This window comes from Schistocerca gregaria, chromosome 7, assembly GCF_023897955.1.
Source record: "Schistocerca gregaria isolate iqSchGreg1 chromosome 7, iqSchGreg1.2, whole genome shotgun sequence".
Taxonomy (NCBI): Eukaryota; Metazoa; Arthropoda; class Insecta; order Orthoptera; family Acrididae; genus Schistocerca; species Schistocerca gregaria.
Window position 1 is genome coordinate 493,661,984 of NC_064926.1, and position 20,791 is coordinate 493,682,774.

Here is a 20,791-nt window from a genome sequence, read left to right on the forward strand (position 1 = left end):
GTTTAGTTTGAATGTGTGGTCCCACAGCAAAAACATTTTCAGGATGACAATAATGTGTCACACTTGCTGTCATTACTTGGCTTGCAAATTTTCCAATGCCACACACAAAAATTTATAGTTCCTTTAAAGAAAAACTGAGTCTGTGACATATTTCAGCAATTATAAACAGTAAAATCCACCCCATCATTTTCTATAAATTAGCAAAAACTGGATACATTTTGGGTGGCATGTGATACTATGTGTGTAAGGCAATGCGCCAAGAAAATGTGCACTATTAATACTGTACATGGAGAACTCTACAGTAGGTAAGTGGATAATAGCTTTTAAGTGTTAAGAAGTATGTAAGTAATTAATAGTGAAAAACAACAGATTTGCGAAAGTTACTCATGACTTCCAAAACAAACAACTTTAAATTTATTTCCTGGAATCAATTTAATGAAACATAAAAATTAAGGTAACAATTTTATAGGAAGAGAGAGATTGCTACTAACCATAAAGATGACATGTTAAGTAGCAGACGAGTACAATTAAAAGACACTCCACAAAGCATTCAGCCACAGCCATTATTAGCAAATCAGAAACTCACAACATTCATACACACAAGTAAGAACAGCCAACGCCACCTAAAGATAAGGCCTGAGCGCTCCCTGCTAACAGCATGATGGGTATCCAAGAGTAGTCATAACAAAAGGAAGCAACAAGAGTATTATAACGTTGTGCTGAGCATGGGAGTATGTGAATGCAGCACAACGTAACTGTTTTAGAACATTTTTAACGTTATTTATGTGATGCACAGTTCGAATTTGTGTTAGTAATAGACAAAATGCCATACAGAAGATTTTTCATTTCCAAAGGAAGAAAAATGAAAACTAGCTATCCCAAGAGAAAATTTAATCATCAGCAAAACAACAAAGGTAAGTCATTTAAGTCCATTTACAATCACACTGTAGTATAAAGTAAACAATGTGAGCCATAACCTTAAATTTACACATCCCCTGGCACTTAACGTGTAAATCTTTTGAGAGTATTGTGTTGTTATTGTTATTACCGCCACTTAAATTCTGTAAGGGGAAATTAAAGCTAAACACCATTCATAAAGCGTTTCCATTATGTGCTTCAGCATTTTCCATGTAATGTGTTTAAAAGATATTGTTTTAAAAGTGTAACTGTAATTGTAAGGCATTCAGGGAAAGGCCTATCATCAATAATTTTATTTATAAAATGGAGCATTGGCTCTCTAATTTCTATAAGTATACGTTTTAGAACATAGTTGCTGTGCCCATGGTAGTCCTCTGTTCTTGAGCTGTAAAGCTTGTTTTCTGAGTTGGAAAGATCTGTAGCAGTAATTTTTGTCCACATGATCCTTTTATTTGTTTTGCTCTGTAATTGCAAAAGGAACCGCCCCCCCCCCCCCCCCCCTCCACATAAGATGCATCATCACTTTGTGATACAAGGAAACTTTCAGAGTTCACAAAATATTCATTGAAGTTAATTGGGATAGTGATTTCTTCCCTTCCTATGTTTGTTTCACTTTTTATCACATTCCAGGATGCTTTACATTTCTTTTTGAATTTAAAATGTACTCATTAGCTTTGATTTTTGCTGTTTTAATTTCAAATATGTACATTTCTTTCAAGCTTATAGAGTTATTTTGTTCTTACAACTGTCAGCAGTTATGTTCTTCAGCATGAGTAAAATATCCTCATTTTACATCTTTTAGTGTGTTGTTTTGTAATTATGGTATTACCAGTGTTGCATCTTTTAGAGACAAAAAAGGGCAGTTACTGCCTAGTGTGTGTTTCATGATGGAAATGAATGTGAAGAAGCTGGTCAGTATAATGGGCCATTCAATTACTTTGAAGTCATTTATCATTCTTTCATGTTCTCTTCATTGAGAATTCTGTATTTAGTTAACATCTTGAAATTATCAGTAGACAGTTCTCCATCTTCAAGCCATATGCCATCATGTCATATATTCCTAATTTGATGGTATCACATTCTGCTTATTTCTGCACATTGCAAATTGTCAAGCCATGCTTCCATCCTGGTTGGTTTTTTTTTTATTTAAGCAACATAAATTCATTGAGCTTACCACATTCAGCAAATAACATTTTTTCTCTTTACTTGTTATTTCTAGGTTAATATCTCCAGTGACAAAAACTTTGTAATGATTATATTTTGCAGTCATTAGAATTAAAGTGGAGAACCTTCTTGTGAATGTTTCTCCACCAGTAGCTGGCATTTGGTATAGGGATGCAATAAGAAGTTTGTGAGTGTGAAATGCCACAGCAGATGCTTCAAAAACGTAACTTGTTGTTACTGAATAAGCAAATGGTGCAAACAAATTCATTTCTGTACTTTTAATCCAATGTTCAGTCACACAGAGATTGCTGCACTTAATTTCATCCAGTCAGTACTGGAATTAAGTAACTATACTACTTAAGGATTGTACATTTATATGTAACAAAATTAGCTCATTTTCGCTACAACAAGGAACTGGGCCTAGTTTTTTTTAAAATAAATTTTAGTGTGTCTTTTGTACTATGTTCTGATGTTCCTTGTCATTGCCAAGACCAATATATTTCTGGCTTGGTCAGACTTATACATTTCAGGTTCTGATTGTCGAGACATGTGGTACTACTTTCTAGGGCAGACTAATTTATTATTTCCCATGTTAAATATTTATTGGGTTATTTTTAATCAATGAACTGCTCTGAGAAATAGAATGTAGTAATCACAGCACTCAAGATATTTGCAAAAAGTAATGAGGATTTCAGCCAGCTTTTTTTAATAACATGACTCGGGCAAGAACAGGTAGCCTTATATGAATGGTCAGACACTGAGGTCAAAGATAACTCAACTAATAGTTCCTAAATATCTGCCAGAAATAGTTATAAAATGTAATATTCAGCATTTACAAATATGAAAGTTTCTTTTTGATTTAGTCCCTCAGTAATGTTGTTCCTTTACTAAGATCATTGTAATTGGTTGTAGGTGTGTGAACAGCATTTTCACCCGCATGAAATTATATAATCATCTCAAGATATCAGAAGAAATGGAGACATTCCTTGCACACTTGCAATACCAAGTTTGCTTTCAACAGCAGTTTCTTCTGTTTTTCCGAACTGCCCTCACTATTTGAGCAAACCTTCAAGCTACAGAATTGGCCCTGAGTTAAAGAGACAGAAACTTGAAGAGCAAAATATTCAGGAAGTTGTTCAGGATAGTCTGAAGGAAAGGGACATATATTTAAAAGCTCAGTCCATTATATCACTGTGTGAGTTAAAGGCAAAACTATCAATGTTAAAGCTATCTGGTTTTTTGAGTATCATTACAAAAACTACATCTGTATTGTTTGTACACAGTCAAACAGTTCCTTCTCCTGTGATAAAATATTCTGTTCTTGTTAGTGAAAACCTTTATGTATCAGTATTTGTCATGAACAAGCAAACAAACAAAACAGGACTAAATGGGGACAAGGTTTTAATAAGGGTTTCAAGCATTGTTGAATTAGGTAATGTGTTAGACTGTGTGGAAGAAGCTGACATACAGATTAATGTTCCAAATAATATTGAGCAAATTTTGAGTTATGTATGTGACATTCTGCAGACACTTTATCTGAGTATGAAAAGAGCAAAAACATACACTTTATCTTACAACAGTTGAAATTACTATCATCAAAGAAAATTTCATATACTCCATCATTCATGATATTTTCTTGTTTATCTTGCAGTATTTCCCCATGTGATTATAGGTTTAATAGAGATTAGGCGTGTTTTTTTTTTTTAAGCCCTCGTCCATCAACAATTCAAAGAGTGTGTTCTAGTATTAACATAGGCCCCTAGAAAGAGCAATGTGAAAATAATTTTTATCATACACAAGAGGTGAAGTTAAATTTCTTGAGCCACATGAATATCATGTCAACCTTTTAATAGATGAGATACATCTACAAGAATATTTTGACTATAAAGGAGGAAGTGGTGTGTGAATGGTGAATGTTTGACAGCAAATTCAGCATATGTTTTCATGATCAGCAGTATACTGAGTAACTTTAAAGATGTTCATATTTTACCATGTGATAATTTGCATCAGTGGATCAAAAGAATTATATTGGGTCTTGAAGATACAAGATTCAAAGTACTCTCTGTAATTTCAGATAATAATTCTATTAATAGAAGGGAAATGTCATGATTTTTCAAATCCCTCTTCAGTCTCTTATGTATATAACCATCCTAAAGAGTCAATGAGAGCATTGTTTTTTGTAATTGAGGCTGTACACATTATGAAGTGCATCTGGCATAACTGGTTAAAGCAAAAAAATAATTCCTGTATGATTTACCCCACATTTCAAAAAAATTATTCTTGCATACATTATGCCCGTTTTTATGCCATACTGAGGCTATATGACCTTGAACATGAAAAACTGGCAAAATATTGTAATGGTCTGACTTTGAAAGCTATGAGACCAAGTAACTTTGAAAAACAAAATGCTAAACTCGCTCTGCAAATTTTCAGTGATGTCACCGCTAATGACCTTCAAACAATGGGTCCAAAACACTCCTTAGATCATTGTATGGAAACAGCAAATTACATTAGTTTGTTTATCAAATGGTGGAAAGTAGCTAATGTGAAAACACCATTTAAAGGTAATAGTTTAAATGATGAATTTATGAGTCCTTTAAAACAATGTACAATAGATGACCCCAAGTATGCATATCTTACAGGAATATTACAATGGCTAAGCAGATGGGAAAAAATAAACACCTGATATCCTGAGGGCTCACTAACAATAGAAAAAAGTTCAGCATTAATTCAGACAACACAGGCCTTTATAAAATTGTCTGAATGTTGTATAAATGAATTGCAGTTTTCCTACTTTTTACCTGGAAAATTTCAAACTGATTTGCTCAAAGAGGGATTTGGAAAGCACAGTTATGTGGAGGTCAGTACAATGTCAGTATCAGGCAGGTGTATGAAGTAGAAAAGAAGCTTCTCTTGCAGTCTGTAATTAGCCTAAATTTAAAATCCAATATTTTTGGCGAAGTAAGCCCATACAGGTTTTTCCTCAGATGACCGAAATAATGACATTGACTGCTATTTCATCATATGTGGAAGGAATCTCAATCCATCAGAACTTACTGAAAATTCCAGTGAAGATTTGCCTGTTCTTACATATATAGCAGGGTATTGTTGCTGCTCTGTTTCAAAAAATACAAAATGTGGGTTTTGTAAAGATATTCTGGTGTTACATAACATTTTAGATGATCAAGAAATGTATTCCCCAATACAGAATGAAAGTAGAGGAAAACTATTCATTCCTTGCTCTCAAATTATCAGTGTGATTTTCACTACTTACCTAACTCTTATGAAATTGTGGCATAAATTTGAAGCTGAGTTCCTTAAGTACCAAACCAAAGATAACTGGTTTGAAACCCAGTGTGGAATTCAGTTTTAATGAATGAACTGCTCTGGGAAAGAGAATGTGATAGTCACCGTGCTCAAGATATTTGCAAAACAGTAATGGATTTCAACCAATGTATTCCTTAATAATATCACCAAAAAGAAAAATCAAAGCATTGTGAAGGATGCTGTCCCTAGAAAGAAAAACATATTCAACAGAAGTAAGTTAAGCCTGAACTGAACTTCAATTGTAAACAGCATGCTGAATTTATGCTTCCCTGAACTATTAAGATTAATAAAGCTATCACTTACAAAAGAAGACTGATTAATTGGGCAGTGCATGTGAAATCAACCATTGGTCTGGTTCTTGAAACCTTTAGATTTTCATAAATTTTTTGTACATTGTGTTCAAATTTGCTCCAGCTATCCTTAATTTCCATTTTTATGATTTTAAACAAATGCAAACAGTGAGTATCCCACTAGCCCCAGCTATAATACAATTTATTGGCCTTAATACAGCAAATTTTGAGAATGCAATTTGATATGAAAAGTTTGTACACTTCTCTTAGGTTTCGTAAAATTAATCTGTTTTGAATATGCATAGGGCATCGTTTCCCATAAAAATGTAATCATGTTAGTCAGGCATTCACCTGCTAGTACTATCATTACAATGAAACTTTTTCACTAACAGAACAGTTTTAGCAGACAAACACTGTCCAGGTTTAGGGTCAGATGTAAAGATTAGGCCATTTTCTTCCACTTTTTTCTATTCTTCTTCTTCATACTTTGCAGCTGCTTACTCCAGACTCTTTTCTATATGAGTTAGGTAGGAAACTCAACACTGAAAATGTTTAACTTTTACTAGTTTCCTTTAAACTTGTCAATCATTTCTGTTTGTGTATCATCACAACCAAGTATTTCTAGATTTTCATCGGTTTCTTCCTGAAAGAAGGTTTCACTTAATTTCACTGTTATTTTGTCAGCTGTATCTTTACAATATTTTTTGAGACTATACATTTCTTTATTACTGAGGATTTCTATAATGAAGGCAGGGGCTTTCAACAAATACAAGCCTTCTTTAGCATCCACAAACTCAGGCCCATTAGACATGCTTCAACTCAGTTGTACCTTTCCACAAGATTTTTTGCTTTCAATTATCAATAGTTCAGGTTTTCTTTCATTAGATAATAATTAGATAATAATAAGTTCAGATCAATCGTCCATAAGTTATATTTCCACGACATTTACTCATGCAGTGTAAGTTTCTTTCTAAGGGATTGCAACACAATTTTGACCACTTTTTATCCACAGTCAAAGAAGGATAAATTACAATTATCAAAAAGTTGAAACTGATAAGAGATACAAAAATTTAAAATTCATTAGTTTAAAGCAACACTTTTTTGAAATACCATTATTCAAACACAGGAATGCCTGCCAGTGAAGTTCAGTGCTGGAGTCTTTGGAATGTACTGAATCTTATTGTGTTCTGTGTAAAATGCACTACCACCATTTTAAAACATTGCTGTATGTATGCTTGACTTGTGCATTACATGTGTTGCATTGCTGCAACCTGCTCCCCTTTCTCCCTCCAGTGCTTTGTTAATATTCTTTCAACAGTTTGTTTCTCCTTAATAATTGCATGTTGTGCTGCAGGGTGGTCTACTTTGCTTTTGGCCACTGTTTGGCAGTGGCCATTCATACTGATGGACAGCAGGTTGGTAGTCATACCAATATAAAAAGTTGTACAACGATTGCAGCAGTGCTGGTAAATGACATGGCTGCTTTCACACATGGACCACAGGCCCTGACGGGGTAGGATACACCTGCAACAGGACTGAAATAAAAAGCGATGGGTGGATGGAATGGGCAGCTCTCGCACATGGGTCTTCGACAGGAATATAATCCTTGTGACAAGGGTTTGGGAGTAGGAGTGGCATAGGGTCAAACTCAGATACTGTGAAGGTTGGGTGGCTGACTGAACATCACTTTAGGAGGGGTGGGAAGTATCTCAGGTAGGATACCCTTGTTCTAGGGTATGATATAATAGGCAATCAAACATGATGACAGTTAACAGCGCCTTGGTGAAAGGTGTGATTCAGTTGTTCCAGTCCACTGTGGTATTGGATAACAAAGGGGGCACTCCTTTGAGGGTGGTGAGAGGATTGGGGGTGTGGGGCGAAATAGCACGGGAGATTTTTTTGCGGACTAGGTCGGGGTGTAGAGCCTGTCTGTGAAGGCCTTGGTGAGACCGTCAGCATATTGGGCAAATGCCTTCACACACAGGCTCTATCCCCACTATTGCCATGGATGACCTTCTTCAGGGGAAAAAGTTAGCAAGTCAGATGAAAATAAGTTGTGACTTCTGTTACAACTGTGAGGAAAACTTGTAGGCCAGTGTATTTTTACGAAAGTACAGCTGGAGCTGATACTAGAAGAATTTCTTTCTGCATATCCACTATCTGTCAAGTATGAAAAGAAAAGAAATTATCATGCACATGAGGCCACTACAGCAAACATAGTGCACATGAACACTGACACGGCGCAGTCACCAGGGGCAGCAACATCACTGACCAGTCACCTGGAGAGCCGTGCACACACACAACAGCATGTGAACCCAGCAGCACCAGACAGAGAGAGCACCTTTGTAAACTACACATGGGCCTCTGGGCTCTCAGTTGTTAATGTTCCTACTACATGTAACTGTCTGGTCTGTATTCTTGTTGTTGATATTCTGCGACACTATCTACATTGTATTCTTGTTGCTGTCACTCTCCATGACTCTATAAAATTGAGCTCGTGTGTTTCCTTGTGGTCCTAGTTAGAACACAAGTGAAAATAAGGGAGTGTCAAAGTTGTGTGTGTTTTGAATTTTGTGGTTTTTCTCCTGTTCAGTTCTTCCTTGGAGGGTTTACTCAGGTCACTTCTGCAACAACAGCAGGTGCTTATAGTCACGTTGGAGCAATTGTTGGCTACTCTGACCCAGGCTCCACCATCGCTTGTTCACCTGCTGCCATTCCCACCCTATGATGAATCGATGGAAGACAGGGACACTGACGAGAAGTGGGTTTATCAACATTTCATGACTTTCCGAGGGGTTGACAAGGAGGCTTGTAAAGCTCTTTCCTTATTGCCGATATCCCCTGGCATGCATTACTTACTCTGCTTCTCTTCAAGGAACAGCGACACTTTCTTTTGGTGATGTGAGTAGTTTGCTGTCTACCTATGACCGCAAGCATACACACGTGATCACTGCACATGTCGACCTCTACTAATGTCACAAACAGCCACAGCAATCTCACCACACTTGGGCAGCGCGGAGCTAAACAGCCCGAGTCTTACGTGCAAGTTCGCCGCTGCCGAGTCTTACGAGTCATATGCAGATGCTGTGGTCGGAGGTGATATCATTGGTACAAACCAAGATAAGGAGGTGTGTCAACATGCCCTTAGCTTGAGGACCCTATACTGAGGGAGGTTTTGAATATCGTACAGTTGTTACAAGTCTCCCACACTGGGGGCTGCCAATTAAAAGGCTTGTAGCGATGTTGCTGTCACCATCAGCATGCAATTCCAGCACAAGGAACCAAACACACTGGGGAAATTGGAGATAGCTGCTCGACAAATAAGCCATCACCCGAGCCAACAAGGAAAATTACGTTGTCACCAACACGAATAGTGAATGTCACTTCCTTCATGCCCCTCTTGTTTTGGACAGCACGAGCATATGGGCTGCCCCAAGTGCTGGGCAGTGCCTTAAGTGTGAAGAAGAAGAAGAAGAAGAAGAAGAAGAAGAAGAAGAAGAAGAAGAAGCATTCAGCAACAGCAGTACGTTGGACTGACTAATGTTCTGGGTCACTATTGCACCTGCTCTCTTTCACATTTTTTTTAGAAGATATTACATTGGTTATCCCTCACTGCATCACTGGATTCTGCCATCATCCATACTCGGGTTGCCACATCTTCATGGTTCGCATCAAAGGTTCTACCCGTGGCACTCCCTCAGAACCAGCTGCCTCCAGGATGGGTGCAGGGTATCCTCCTCAGGCCAGGGGCCCTACACCCCATTGTTCATTGCCCCTGGCCATTCCCAGAGTCCACAGGTGGTGGGGGGTACCCTTTCCTCCCTCAATCATTTTGCCCATACGCACCGGTCCAGGTGGACTGGGAACTGCTTGTGCCATTGACTGCCACCCTCCGACACCTCCATGGACGTCTCTGTATTAAGAGCATCGTGGACCATGACACAGTCCTTCGCAACCCACACCTGCTCCACACCACATGTAAGGGAGGAGGAATGTGGGAAGTATAGTAAACTGCCAGTTACTACACTTATCATAGACACAAGCTGAGACATTACAGCAAGCATAATTTGCACTGATGTTCAAACAGCACGCCCATAGATACACAAAGCAGCTGCCAGAGGTACCTTAGTTACCAGCCGCAGCCACCTGGATGCCTTGCAGCATGAAGCCAGTGACACCAGATGAAAACAGGGTCTTTATAGCAAGTTCTTAATGTTTCCAAGATGTGTGTCAGTTCTGCATTCTCCTTATTGTCACTCCATGGCTATCTACAATGTACTATTGTTGTCATTCTCTGATCCAATAACATTGTAATTCTTTTACAGTTGTTCGTTCCTAGTGTTGTGCTCCAGGTCAGAGCAGGAAGACTGAACTTTTTCACTTAAAATATCTTTTAGTTTGTCAAATGTATTGACTACCTTATTTCATCTGGACAAATAGCCAGCTGGGTTCTGCAAATGATCAGAGTGTTCTCAACTTTAAATAACCAAAAGAATTATATTGGCTTAACAAGAAGTGCTGTTCTGGAGCATAAAGCAGCAAAGTTCTACTGGGGAGGGGGAACGGGCAAACTTCATCTCTATGGTTAAGAAGATTATGAAAGTATGCTGCTTATTATTTTGAGAGTCACTTCTGATTATTCATCTGAAGGATGCACATGTGCCCCCCAACACACAAAGGTAAAATTTCAGTCCAACACACAATGGACAAGAGTAACACAAATTGCTGGACTGATCCCAGATTCATAGAACTCAACAAGAAGAAAAATTACTTAAGTCCAGATTAGATTAGATTAGTGCTAGTTTCACGGATCATGAATACGATATTTCGTAATGATGTGGAACGAGTCAAATTTTCCAATACATGACATAATTAAGTTAATATAACTACTATTTTTGTTTGGTTTTTCTTCTTTTTTTCTTAATTTATATCTAAAAATTCCTCTATGGAGTAGAAGGAGTTGTCATTCAGAAATTCTTTTAATTTCTTCGTAAATACTTGTTGGTTATCTGTCAGACTTTTGATACTATTTGGTAAGTGACCAAAGACGTTAGTGGCAGTATAATTCACCCCTTTCTGTGCCAAAGTTAGATTTAATCTTGAATAGTGAAGATCATCCTTTCTCCTAGTATTGTAGTTATGCACACTGCTATTACTTTTGAATTGGGTTTGGTTGTTAATAACAAATTTCATAAGAATATATATACTGAGAAGTTACTGTGAATATCCCTAGACCCTTAAATAAATGTCTGCAGGATAATCTTGGGTGGACTCCTGCTATTATTCTGATTACACGCTTTTGTGCAATAAATACTTTATTCCTCAGTGATGAATTACCCCCAAAATATGATGCCATATGCAAGCAATGAGTGAAAATAGGTGTAGTAAGCTAATTTACTATGATGTTTATCACCAAAATTTGCAATGACCCTTATTGCGTAAGTAGCTGAACCCAAACGTTTCAGTAGATGATCAATGTGTTTCTTCCAATTTAATCTCTCACCAATGGACACACCAAAAAATTTTGAATATTCTACCTTAGCTATATGCTTCTGATTAAGGTCTATACTTATTAATGACGTCATACCATTTACTGTACGGAACTGTATGTACTGTGTCTTATCAAAATTCAGTGAGAGTCTGTTTACAAGGAACCACTTCGTAATTTTCTGAAAGAAATTATCGACAATTTCATCAGTTAATTCTTGTTTGTCAGGTGTGATTACTATACTTGTATCATCAGCAAAGAGAACTAACTTTGCCTCTTAATGAATATAGAATGGCAAGCCATTCATATATATTAAGAACAACAAAGGGCCCAAGACTGACCCTTGTGGAACCCATTCTTGATAGTTCCCAGTTTGAGGAATGTGCTGATCTTTGCATATTATGAGAACTGCTTATTTCAACTTTCTGCACTCTTCCAGTTAGGTACAAATTAAACCATTTGTGCACTGTCCCACTCATGCCACAATACTTGAGCTTGTCTAGCAGAATTTTGATTTACACAATCAAAAGCCTTTGAGAGATCACAAAAAAATCGCAATGGATGGTGTTCGGTTATTCAGATCATTCAAAATTTGATTGGTGAAAGCATATATGGCATTTTCTGTTGAAAAACCTTTCTGGAAACCAAACTGACATTTTGTTAGTACTTCACTTTTACAGATATGTGAAGCTACTCTTGAATACATTACTTTATCAAAAATTTTGGATAAAGCTGTTAGAAGAGAGATTGGACGGTAAGAGTTGACAATAGATCTAGCCCCTTTTTTATGCAAAGGTATAAAAATAGCATATTTCAGTCTATCAGGGAAAATGCCCTGTTCCAGAGAGCTATTACGCAGGTGGCTGAGAATCTTACTTATCTGTTGAGAACAAGCTTTTAGTATTTTGCTGGAAATGCCATCAATTCAATGCGAGTTTTTGCTTTTAAGCAAGTTTATTATTTTCCTAATTTCAGAGGGAGAAGTGGGTGAGATTGTAATTGTATCAAATTGCATAGGTATGGCCTCTTCCATTAACAGCCTAGCATCTTCTAATGAACACCTGGATCCTGCTATATCCACAACATTTAGAAAATGATTATTAAAAATATTTTCAACTTCTGACTTTTTTTTCGTAAAGTTTTCATTCAATTTGATGGTAATACTGTCTTCTTGTGCTCTTGGTTGACCTGTTTCTCTTTTAATAATAATAAAATTAAAACAATTTGGAATATCAGAGTTGCTGATTTCAGATGTTTGATAGTTTCTGGGTCACTACTCTTTCTTTCTGCCAGATACACGATATTTTATACCCTTAGTAAGCCATGGTTTGTTACATGGTTTCTTATGAGTATATTTAACTATTTTCTTGGGGAAGTAGTTTTCAAATGCATTTACAAAAGTGTCATGAAATAAATTACATTTTAAATTGGCATCAGGTTCACAGTGGACCTCATCCCAGTCTAACTGCTGTAGGCTTTCACTGAAATTTGCAATTGTTAAATCGTTGACTGAACATACTACTTTGGAGGACTGTTTAGTACTGCTGAATGGAGCTATATCATATATTGTAACTAGCTGTGTACCATGATCAGAAAGACCATTGTCAACAGGCTGAGCATTTATCTGGTTAAACTTATCTTGGTCTATAAAGAAGTTGTCTATCAGCGAGCTGCTATCCTTTACCACCCGAGTAGGAAAATCAATAACAGGTGTCAAATTGAAAGAACCGAGTAATACTTCAAGGTCATTTTTCCTATTATCCTTTTTCAGAGAATCTACATTGAAGTCCCCACAAATAATCATTTGCTTTCCCCTGACAGATAGCACAACAAGCAGTCCAAATTTTTCAGAAATAGATGAAAATTTCCCGATTTGGGGGGGGGGGGGGGCTGTATACAGTTAGAATTATAAATGTGCCTTTATTTAATTTAAGCTCACAGGCACATGCTTCTATATGTTTCTCTACACAAAACTTTTTTGTTTCTATACTTTTTGCACAATGTAACTTTTGACATATATGGCAACTCCTCCTTTCTCCATATTTTCTCTAATTACATGTGCAGAGAGCTTATATCCGCTTACATTTACCTTATCCATATCAGTAAAAACGTGATGCTCAGACAGGCATAGTGTATCTATTTCATCCTCAGCTTCTGAATCTTCTAAACAAACCAGAAGCTCATCTATATTATTCTTTAAACTCCCAATATTTTGATGAAATATACTTACATTATTTTTAATTATACTTTTATGAGAACCTTTCCTTATTCTAACATTTGCAGTACTCTCCTGTCTGAGTTTCTCATTGTGCTTAGGCCTAGTTCCTATACCAGTGGTCACATGGTGTTCAGAGAGGCAGATTATGTCAACTGGGTTGGGTGACTAATTCATCAATGCAATTACCTAGGACTGACGTGCAACTTGGTGGAGATAAAATTTCTGGTAAAAATTTATAATTGACAGCTGTGATTGGTGATCAAATGTGCTAGAATTGTGCTGTTTAATTTCTTTCCTAAACTGAAGATTTGTTTCAATCCTGACCTCTCGTAGAACTTGATATCTGTCTTACCTATCCTAAACCATAGGGTGGAAACCATGAACTGGTCCTAATTTGCACAGAAAGTGACACAAACAATAAAATTAGGTCAGCCTGAGAGAAATCGAAAACATAGGTGGTGGAATATTACATGTAATCAAGCTGTGTAATATAGGATTAAAGCCTGGAATAATTTTAGTATTCATAAAACAATAGAGAAGTTATAAAAATTCATAGAAGTATAGAAACCTGTCCTGAAGTTATTCCATTGGAAAAAAGATACAACAACAACAACAACAAGAGGTTGAACAAAATAGAAGAAAACTTTACCCAGAAAATGCCCGCACCTTTTACAAGACATTCAGAGAAAACTTTGTTGGCTACTAACCTTTTAGCCCGTGGTTCCAACAATGAAGCTCTGGAAATGAATACAAAAAATAAGTGTGAAATTCTAGCCGAACATTTCAGTACACTCCTGAACTAGGACAAGCCATTGGAACAACTCTCATTTCTGAAAACATCACAAATACCCGATTCGCTTCCACACTTGCATGAAGGAAAAGTGAACATAATCAAATTATTGAAAAACAATATTGTCTGTTCCAAAAGCCATATTTATACCATTGCTGAATACTTCTGTTATCTTTAGTAATTGGTCGAGTTGCTCATTTGTTGCTGCCAGTAGTTTTAGATCATCCATGTATAGCAAATGTGTGATTTTGTGTTGGTATGTTCCAGTAATATTATACCCATAATTTGTATTATTTAGCATGTTGGATAGTGGGTTCAGAGCAAGGCAGAACCAGAAAGGACTTAATGAGTCTTCTTGGTATATTCCACGCTTAATCTGTATTGGCCGTGGTATTTGAATTTGTCTGGATATTAGGTGTGGTTTTCCAATTTTTCATTACTATGTTTAGGAACTGTATCAATTTAGGATCTACTCTGTATATTTCCAATATCTGTAGTAACCATGAGTGGGGCGCACTATCAAAAGCTTTTTGGTAATCAATGTATGCATAGTGTAGTGACACTTGTTTAGTTTTAGCTTGATATGTCACCTCTGTATCTATTATCAGTTGCTCTTTACATCCTCGTGCTCCTTTGCAACAGTCTTTTTGTTCTTCATTTATAATTTTGTTGTGTGTTGTATGTGTCATTAATTTCTGTGTAATGACTGAAGTTAATATTTTGTATATTGTTGGTAGGCATGTTATGGGGTGGTATTTAGCTGGGTTTGCTGTGTCTGCTTGATCTTTAGGTTTCATATAAGTTATTCCATGTGTAAGTGTATCAGGGAATGTGTATGGGTCTGCAATGTAACAGTTAAATAATTTAGTTAGATGTGTGCGTGTTGACATGAACTTCTTTAGCCAGAAATTTGCTATTTTATCTTTTCCAGGGGCTTTCCAATTGTGAGTAAAATTAATTGCTTTGGTGACTTCATGTTGCAAAATTATCACTTCAGGCATTTGTGGTATCATCTTGTATGTGTCTGTTTCTGCTTCTATCCTCCGTGCATGCCTGTTATGTTTTACCGGGTTTGACCATATGTTGCTCCAGAAGTGTTCCATGTCTGTTATGTTTGGTGGATTGTCTATTTAATGTGTGTGTTATCTATTGTCTGGTAAAATTTCTTTTGGTTTGTGGTGAATGTTTGGTTTTGTTTCCTTCTATTTTTACTTTTTTTTTGTATCTTCTAAGTCGTTTGGCCAATGCTTGTAATTTCTGCTTCTTTTCATCTAATTGCTCTATCACTTCTTGTTGTGAGATTTTACCTAACCTTTTTCGTTTTTGTCTGATATTTCTTTTCTTATAAATTGTGTTAGCTGTCCAATGTCTTTTCTCAGTTTTTCTATTCCGATCTGTAGCCTGTGTTGCCATGCTGGTTTTGTGGGTTTCTTCTGTGTGTTGGTTGGTTCTGATCTCTGCCTAGTGTGTATATTTAGTGTAGTGAGTGCTCCTATATAAACCGGTAGTTGTAACTCTTCCATAGTTGTGTTTTCATTTTTTTGTGTTGATAGTTTTTATTGTTGTTTCGACTTGTGGGTTATTTGGCGGTCTATGCAAGAATGGTCTAACGTCTGTATTTGTGTCTTTGTATTCTATACATGTCAGCTGAAATTTTTCTTCTACATCTAACATGTGTGTCACTTCGTGTTCTTTTTGTACTTGTTCTGGTGGCAGTCTTAAGATTTCGTTTTCCTCTGTTTGTTTAATTGATGTGTGTTGTTCTTTGTTTGTTTGCTCTGGGATGTGTGAGTCCGTTACTGTATTTTCTTCTTCTTCTTCTTCTTCTTCTTCTTCTTCTTCTTCTGATTGCACATTATTTTGTCCCAGTATTTGTTGTACTTGTTGTTTGATGTTTTCTAATTCTGACTGGGGTATCCTGTTATTTTTGATTATTACATGGATCTGATCAGTTAGTCATTGTTCTGTTAAAAATTTTAATTCTGGGTATCTGGTAATAAATGTTGTGTATACTTGTGATCTGTATCCAGTTGTGTTGGTTCCTAGGTTTGTTGCTTGGTAATAACAGAACATGAGGTGCCGATTAACTTCATCTGACCATCTCATCCTTTGTCTTTGTTTTCCTTCTAGGGTGGTTGCAGGAAGCATATCCCGCAAAACATCTCTATTTGGATTTAAATCATTTTCCAATTTGCTGGCAGTGTCGTTACCATTGTGGGCGGGCATAGGGTTCAAGAGTCGTCCCCAACCATAACGGCGCTTGTCCCAGGCTTCTTTAGTTGGTTCAGGACACAACTAATCACACTAAAAGGGGTCTTACCCCTATTAGTGGTTTGTTCTTTTGGTCGCCTTTTACGACTGGCAGAACATACCGGAGGCCTACTCTTTTACCGGGCCTCCACGGGGCTTATTATTATTATTGCTTTAACTTTTGGAACTTTGCTTTATAAAATGTATAAAGTAAAGTAACTTTCCCACTTTGTAAGCCACGATTACCATGGAAGCGGTGAGCATTAGAAAGTACTCCTAGTAACAGAGGTACAAAAACGGGTGTTATGTAAGAAAGGTTGACTACCCTTGCTCTAAATCTTTCTGCCTTGTTAGAGTAGTCTGACAAACAACCTGCCTTGGAGTGACCTGCTAGCCCCTCCTTGCCTCGTGCGTCCCTCCTTCCCTCTCCCCACTCCAATCAGCCAAGGCAGCTGCCCAGTCATCCTCGGGGTGGGCAGGTGGGCACTCCTGCAACAGAATCCATGCAGGCACACAGAGACAGTGGTTTTCTTGCTATATGGAGCTCCAATGTTGTGTGCATTACGGAGCCCCTTAGGGAAATAGTGTGCAGGGCTGGAACGAAGTCCAATGTGCACTTGGTATGTCTGCTGGGGAGCCTCAGCCCAGGCGTGTAGGAGGCACTGCCTGTGGTTATCATCAGGCACATATGATCTCAGCTGTTACATGCCAAAAAGCAACAAGAAACAACCTGTAGCTATTGAGGGTCCAGTCTTTTGCAAGGTTTGGCTCATGCTGACACCACTGGCATGTTGTTTAGGTTCTTAGGCAATCTTGATTGTGTGGGTGGCTGGTGAAAGTGATGAAGACCACTAGTCTCAGAAGCGAGGTTTGTAACATCTTACCCAGAGTTGGCTGGGCTCCTTACCAATGGCTCCATTGATTGTGTGACTATCTTAGCTGCAGATTTATGAACCTACATTATGGGATGGAGAATTTTAGGATTCCCCTTGATAGGGAGCAGTTATTCAGATCACAGAGTACCTCTAGAGTTTTCTCATTCTCTTTTTTTTTTTTAAGACTACATGGTAGTTTGAGGTCCTCTGATGAACACTTAGTTGCCGCACTCTTTATTCACGGAACCAAGATCTGGCTGAAACCTGAAGTAGAATGCTCTGTAATATTTAGTGAGGTATGGAAGGTATACTGAAAAGACCGATTATACAACACAGCCATTGCAGTTGACAAAAATATTTCATCTATCGAGTTCAAAATTACATCTAACTGTGAAGTTATCCAGGTGCAAGTAACAAGGCACTGTGAACTCAAGTTAATCATTGGATGTTTTTACCAGCCACCCAATTCCACCATAACAGTTGCAGAATCAGTCAAAGAAAGTCTACGCTCAGTAGAAAAATCTACATACAGTCGTAAAATCACTTACCTAGGTCCAAAAAGGGGTCCAATATTCAGGGACACATTTTCAATAATTTGTCAGCAACTATTAAAAACTTGGTTACAGATAAAGCACGGTTTAAACAGAGTTTGAAAGTCTTTTTTGATAGGCAATTCCTTCTACTCCATAGACGAATATCTTAACAGAGACTGTTGGGGCCAACTTAAGTAAAAATATAGGTTAGATTTCAGTTTTCACAACACTTGGTCACAACAATCAAGATTAGGTATTTGTGTATGATAAATTTATTAATAGTGCATAACAGTGTTTCATTCTGACGGCATGTTAATTCTATAAATATTAGCTGCTCCACTTTACTGCATTGTATTAACCTATTTCGATTGTCTCGTGACAAATGATCAGGGTAGTAAGTATTATATTCAAATGTTTTATGTTTTTATGTTATACTTTCTGACATATTCCACACCCACGAGAATCATCTCACTTTTTGGGTCTATGGAAAGAAAACTGAATCTAATCTAATCTAATCTAATCTAATCTATTGTACAAAAACAGTGATCATTCAATATTAGTTGGGGATGACTTTACCCTACCAAGTATACACTGGGGTGTCCATGAATTAATTGCAGGTGGTATAGCCACACAGTCTCGTGAAGTAAATTTGCACACATTTTCAGAAACCTGCCTTCAGCAACTAGTTCGACTACGCACACGAAATAGAAACATTGTACTCTTTATAGATGCAAACCTGACCTTAACAACAGTATCAGTAGACAGTCAAGGATTAGTGATTATTATGACATAGCAACAAGGGTTACTAAAATTAATAAAACAATCAAGAAGGCCAGTAGATTATTTATGCTGGAAAGAGCAGATAAACAGTTGTTAGCATCCAAATTATACAGTGAATGGATATAATTTAGTTCCAATATGATGGACAGAGATGAATTATGAGTAAAGTGTAAATCAACTGTTAATAATCATGCTCTGGAGGAGAAAGTGCCAAGTAAGTGGATAAAGGTCACAAAGACCCACTGTGGTTCAATAAAAAAACAGCAGAGATCGTTGCTCTCTCATTTCAAAAAAGAATGTGCATATGTTGACAGACAAAAGTAAGTATACATTTGTGTGTCTGTAAAAATAATTATGTGCAAAGTATACAACAACTTATACCATCATACCTTAGTGGTAGATCTTGCTGAGAACCCAAGAAATTTTTTGTACTGTGTAAAACTCTAAGCAAGTCAAAGGCTTCTATCCAGTCATTAGTCTACCATTCTGTCATGCCAGTAGAAGACGGCAAAAGGAAAGCTGAAATTTTAACTTTCAGACTGAATGCATCAGTTACACATACTGCTGTTTAACTGTCGCACAGACCCCTATGTAGGGGTTTTAGTAATAGGCATCCCTGGTGTAGGGAAGTAACTGAAAGGTAGGGTAATAATTGAAAGAGTTGAAAACAAATAAGTTGCCACTTCTGGATGGAATACCATTTCAGTTTTCCCAAGAGTACTCTATGACATTAGTTTCTTATTTATCTTGCCTTTATGATTAATCTCACATCCAGAACAAAGTCCCAAGTGACTGGAAAAAAGCACTGCTGACTTCTGTACAAAAGAAGAGTAAAGAACAGACCGCAAAATTAGAGACCAATATCCCTAATATCGGTTTTCAGCAGAATTCTCGAACATACTCCATATCAGGGATTTAGAAAGCATCACTCATTCAAAACTTGGCTTGCCCTTTGCTCACATGGCATTCTGTGGACTGTGAATGAAGGGCAACATGTAGATTTCATATTCCTAGATTTCTGGAAAGCATTTGAAACAGTGCCCCACTGCAGGCAGTTAACAAGGGTACAAGCAAAGGAATAGGTTCCCACATGTACATGTGCCTAGGAGACTTCTTAAATTATATAGAACCCAGTACCCAGTCTGTCCTCGAGTGTTCATCAGAGACAAGGATACTGCCAGGAGTGCCCCACTGACTGCTCTTGTTCTCTGGAAACATAAGTGATCTGATGGACAGGATCAGCAGCAATCTGCAGTTGTTTGTTGATGAAGCTGTGTGTATAGGAAGGTGTCTTTGTCTAGAGACTGTAGGAGGATACAGGACAACAGGCAGAATTTCTACTTGGTGTGGATATATATATATATTAAAAACAAAGATTCCAAGACTTACCAAGCGGGAAAGCGCTGGCAGACAGGCACATGAACAAAACACACAAACACACACACAGAATTGCTAGCTTTCGCAACCGATGGTTGCTTCTTCAGGAAGGAGAGGGAAAGACGAAAGGATGTGGGTTTTAAGGGAGAGGGTAAGGAGTCATTCCAATCCCGGGAGCGGAAAGACTTCCCTTAGGGGAAAAAAAGGACGGATGTACTACTCTTTGCCTTTAAATATGTCTGCTTGTGTCTGTGTATGTGCGGATGGATGTGTGTGTGTGTGTGTGTGTGTGTGTGTGTGTGTGTGTGTGTGTGTGTGTGTGTGTGTGTGTGCGAGTGTACATCTGTCCTTTTTTTCCCCTAAGGGAAGTCTTTCCGCTCCCGGGATTGGAATTACTCCTTACCCTCTCCCTTAAAACCCACATCCTTTCGTCTTTCCCTCTCCTTCCTGAAGAAGCAACCATCGGTTGCGAAAGCTAGCAATTCTGTGTGTGTGTTTGTGTGTTTTGTTCATGTGCCTGTCTGCCGGCGCTTTCCCGCTCGGTAAGTCTTGGAATCGTGCGGATGGATATGTGTGTGTGTGTGTGTGTGTGTGTGTGTGTGTGTGTGTGTGTGTGCGCGAGTGTACACTGTCCTTTTTTTCCCCTAAGGGAAGTCTTTCCGCTCCCGGGATTGGAATGACTCCTTACCCTCTCCATTAAAACCCACACCCTTTCATTTTTCCCTCTCCTTCCTTCCTTCCTGACGAAGCAACTGCCAGTTGCGAAAGCTTGTAATTCTGT

The 20,791-nt window shown here is 37.7% G+C and overlaps 1 protein-coding gene across 1 annotated transcript in view; it reads right to left on the bottom strand.

Annotated features, from left to right (window-relative positions):
- The window catches only part of LOC126281725 (uncharacterized), a 53,666-nt gene that overhangs the window by 7,545 nt on the left and 25,330 nt on the right, over window positions 1–20,791 (bottom strand). The window contains exon 2 of the mRNA XM_049980904.1: window positions 14,113–14,142. Coding sequence (XP_049836861.1) covers window positions 14,113–14,142 — 30 coding nt within the window. The remainder of the gene's footprint in view (window positions 1–14,112; window positions 14,143–20,791) is intronic.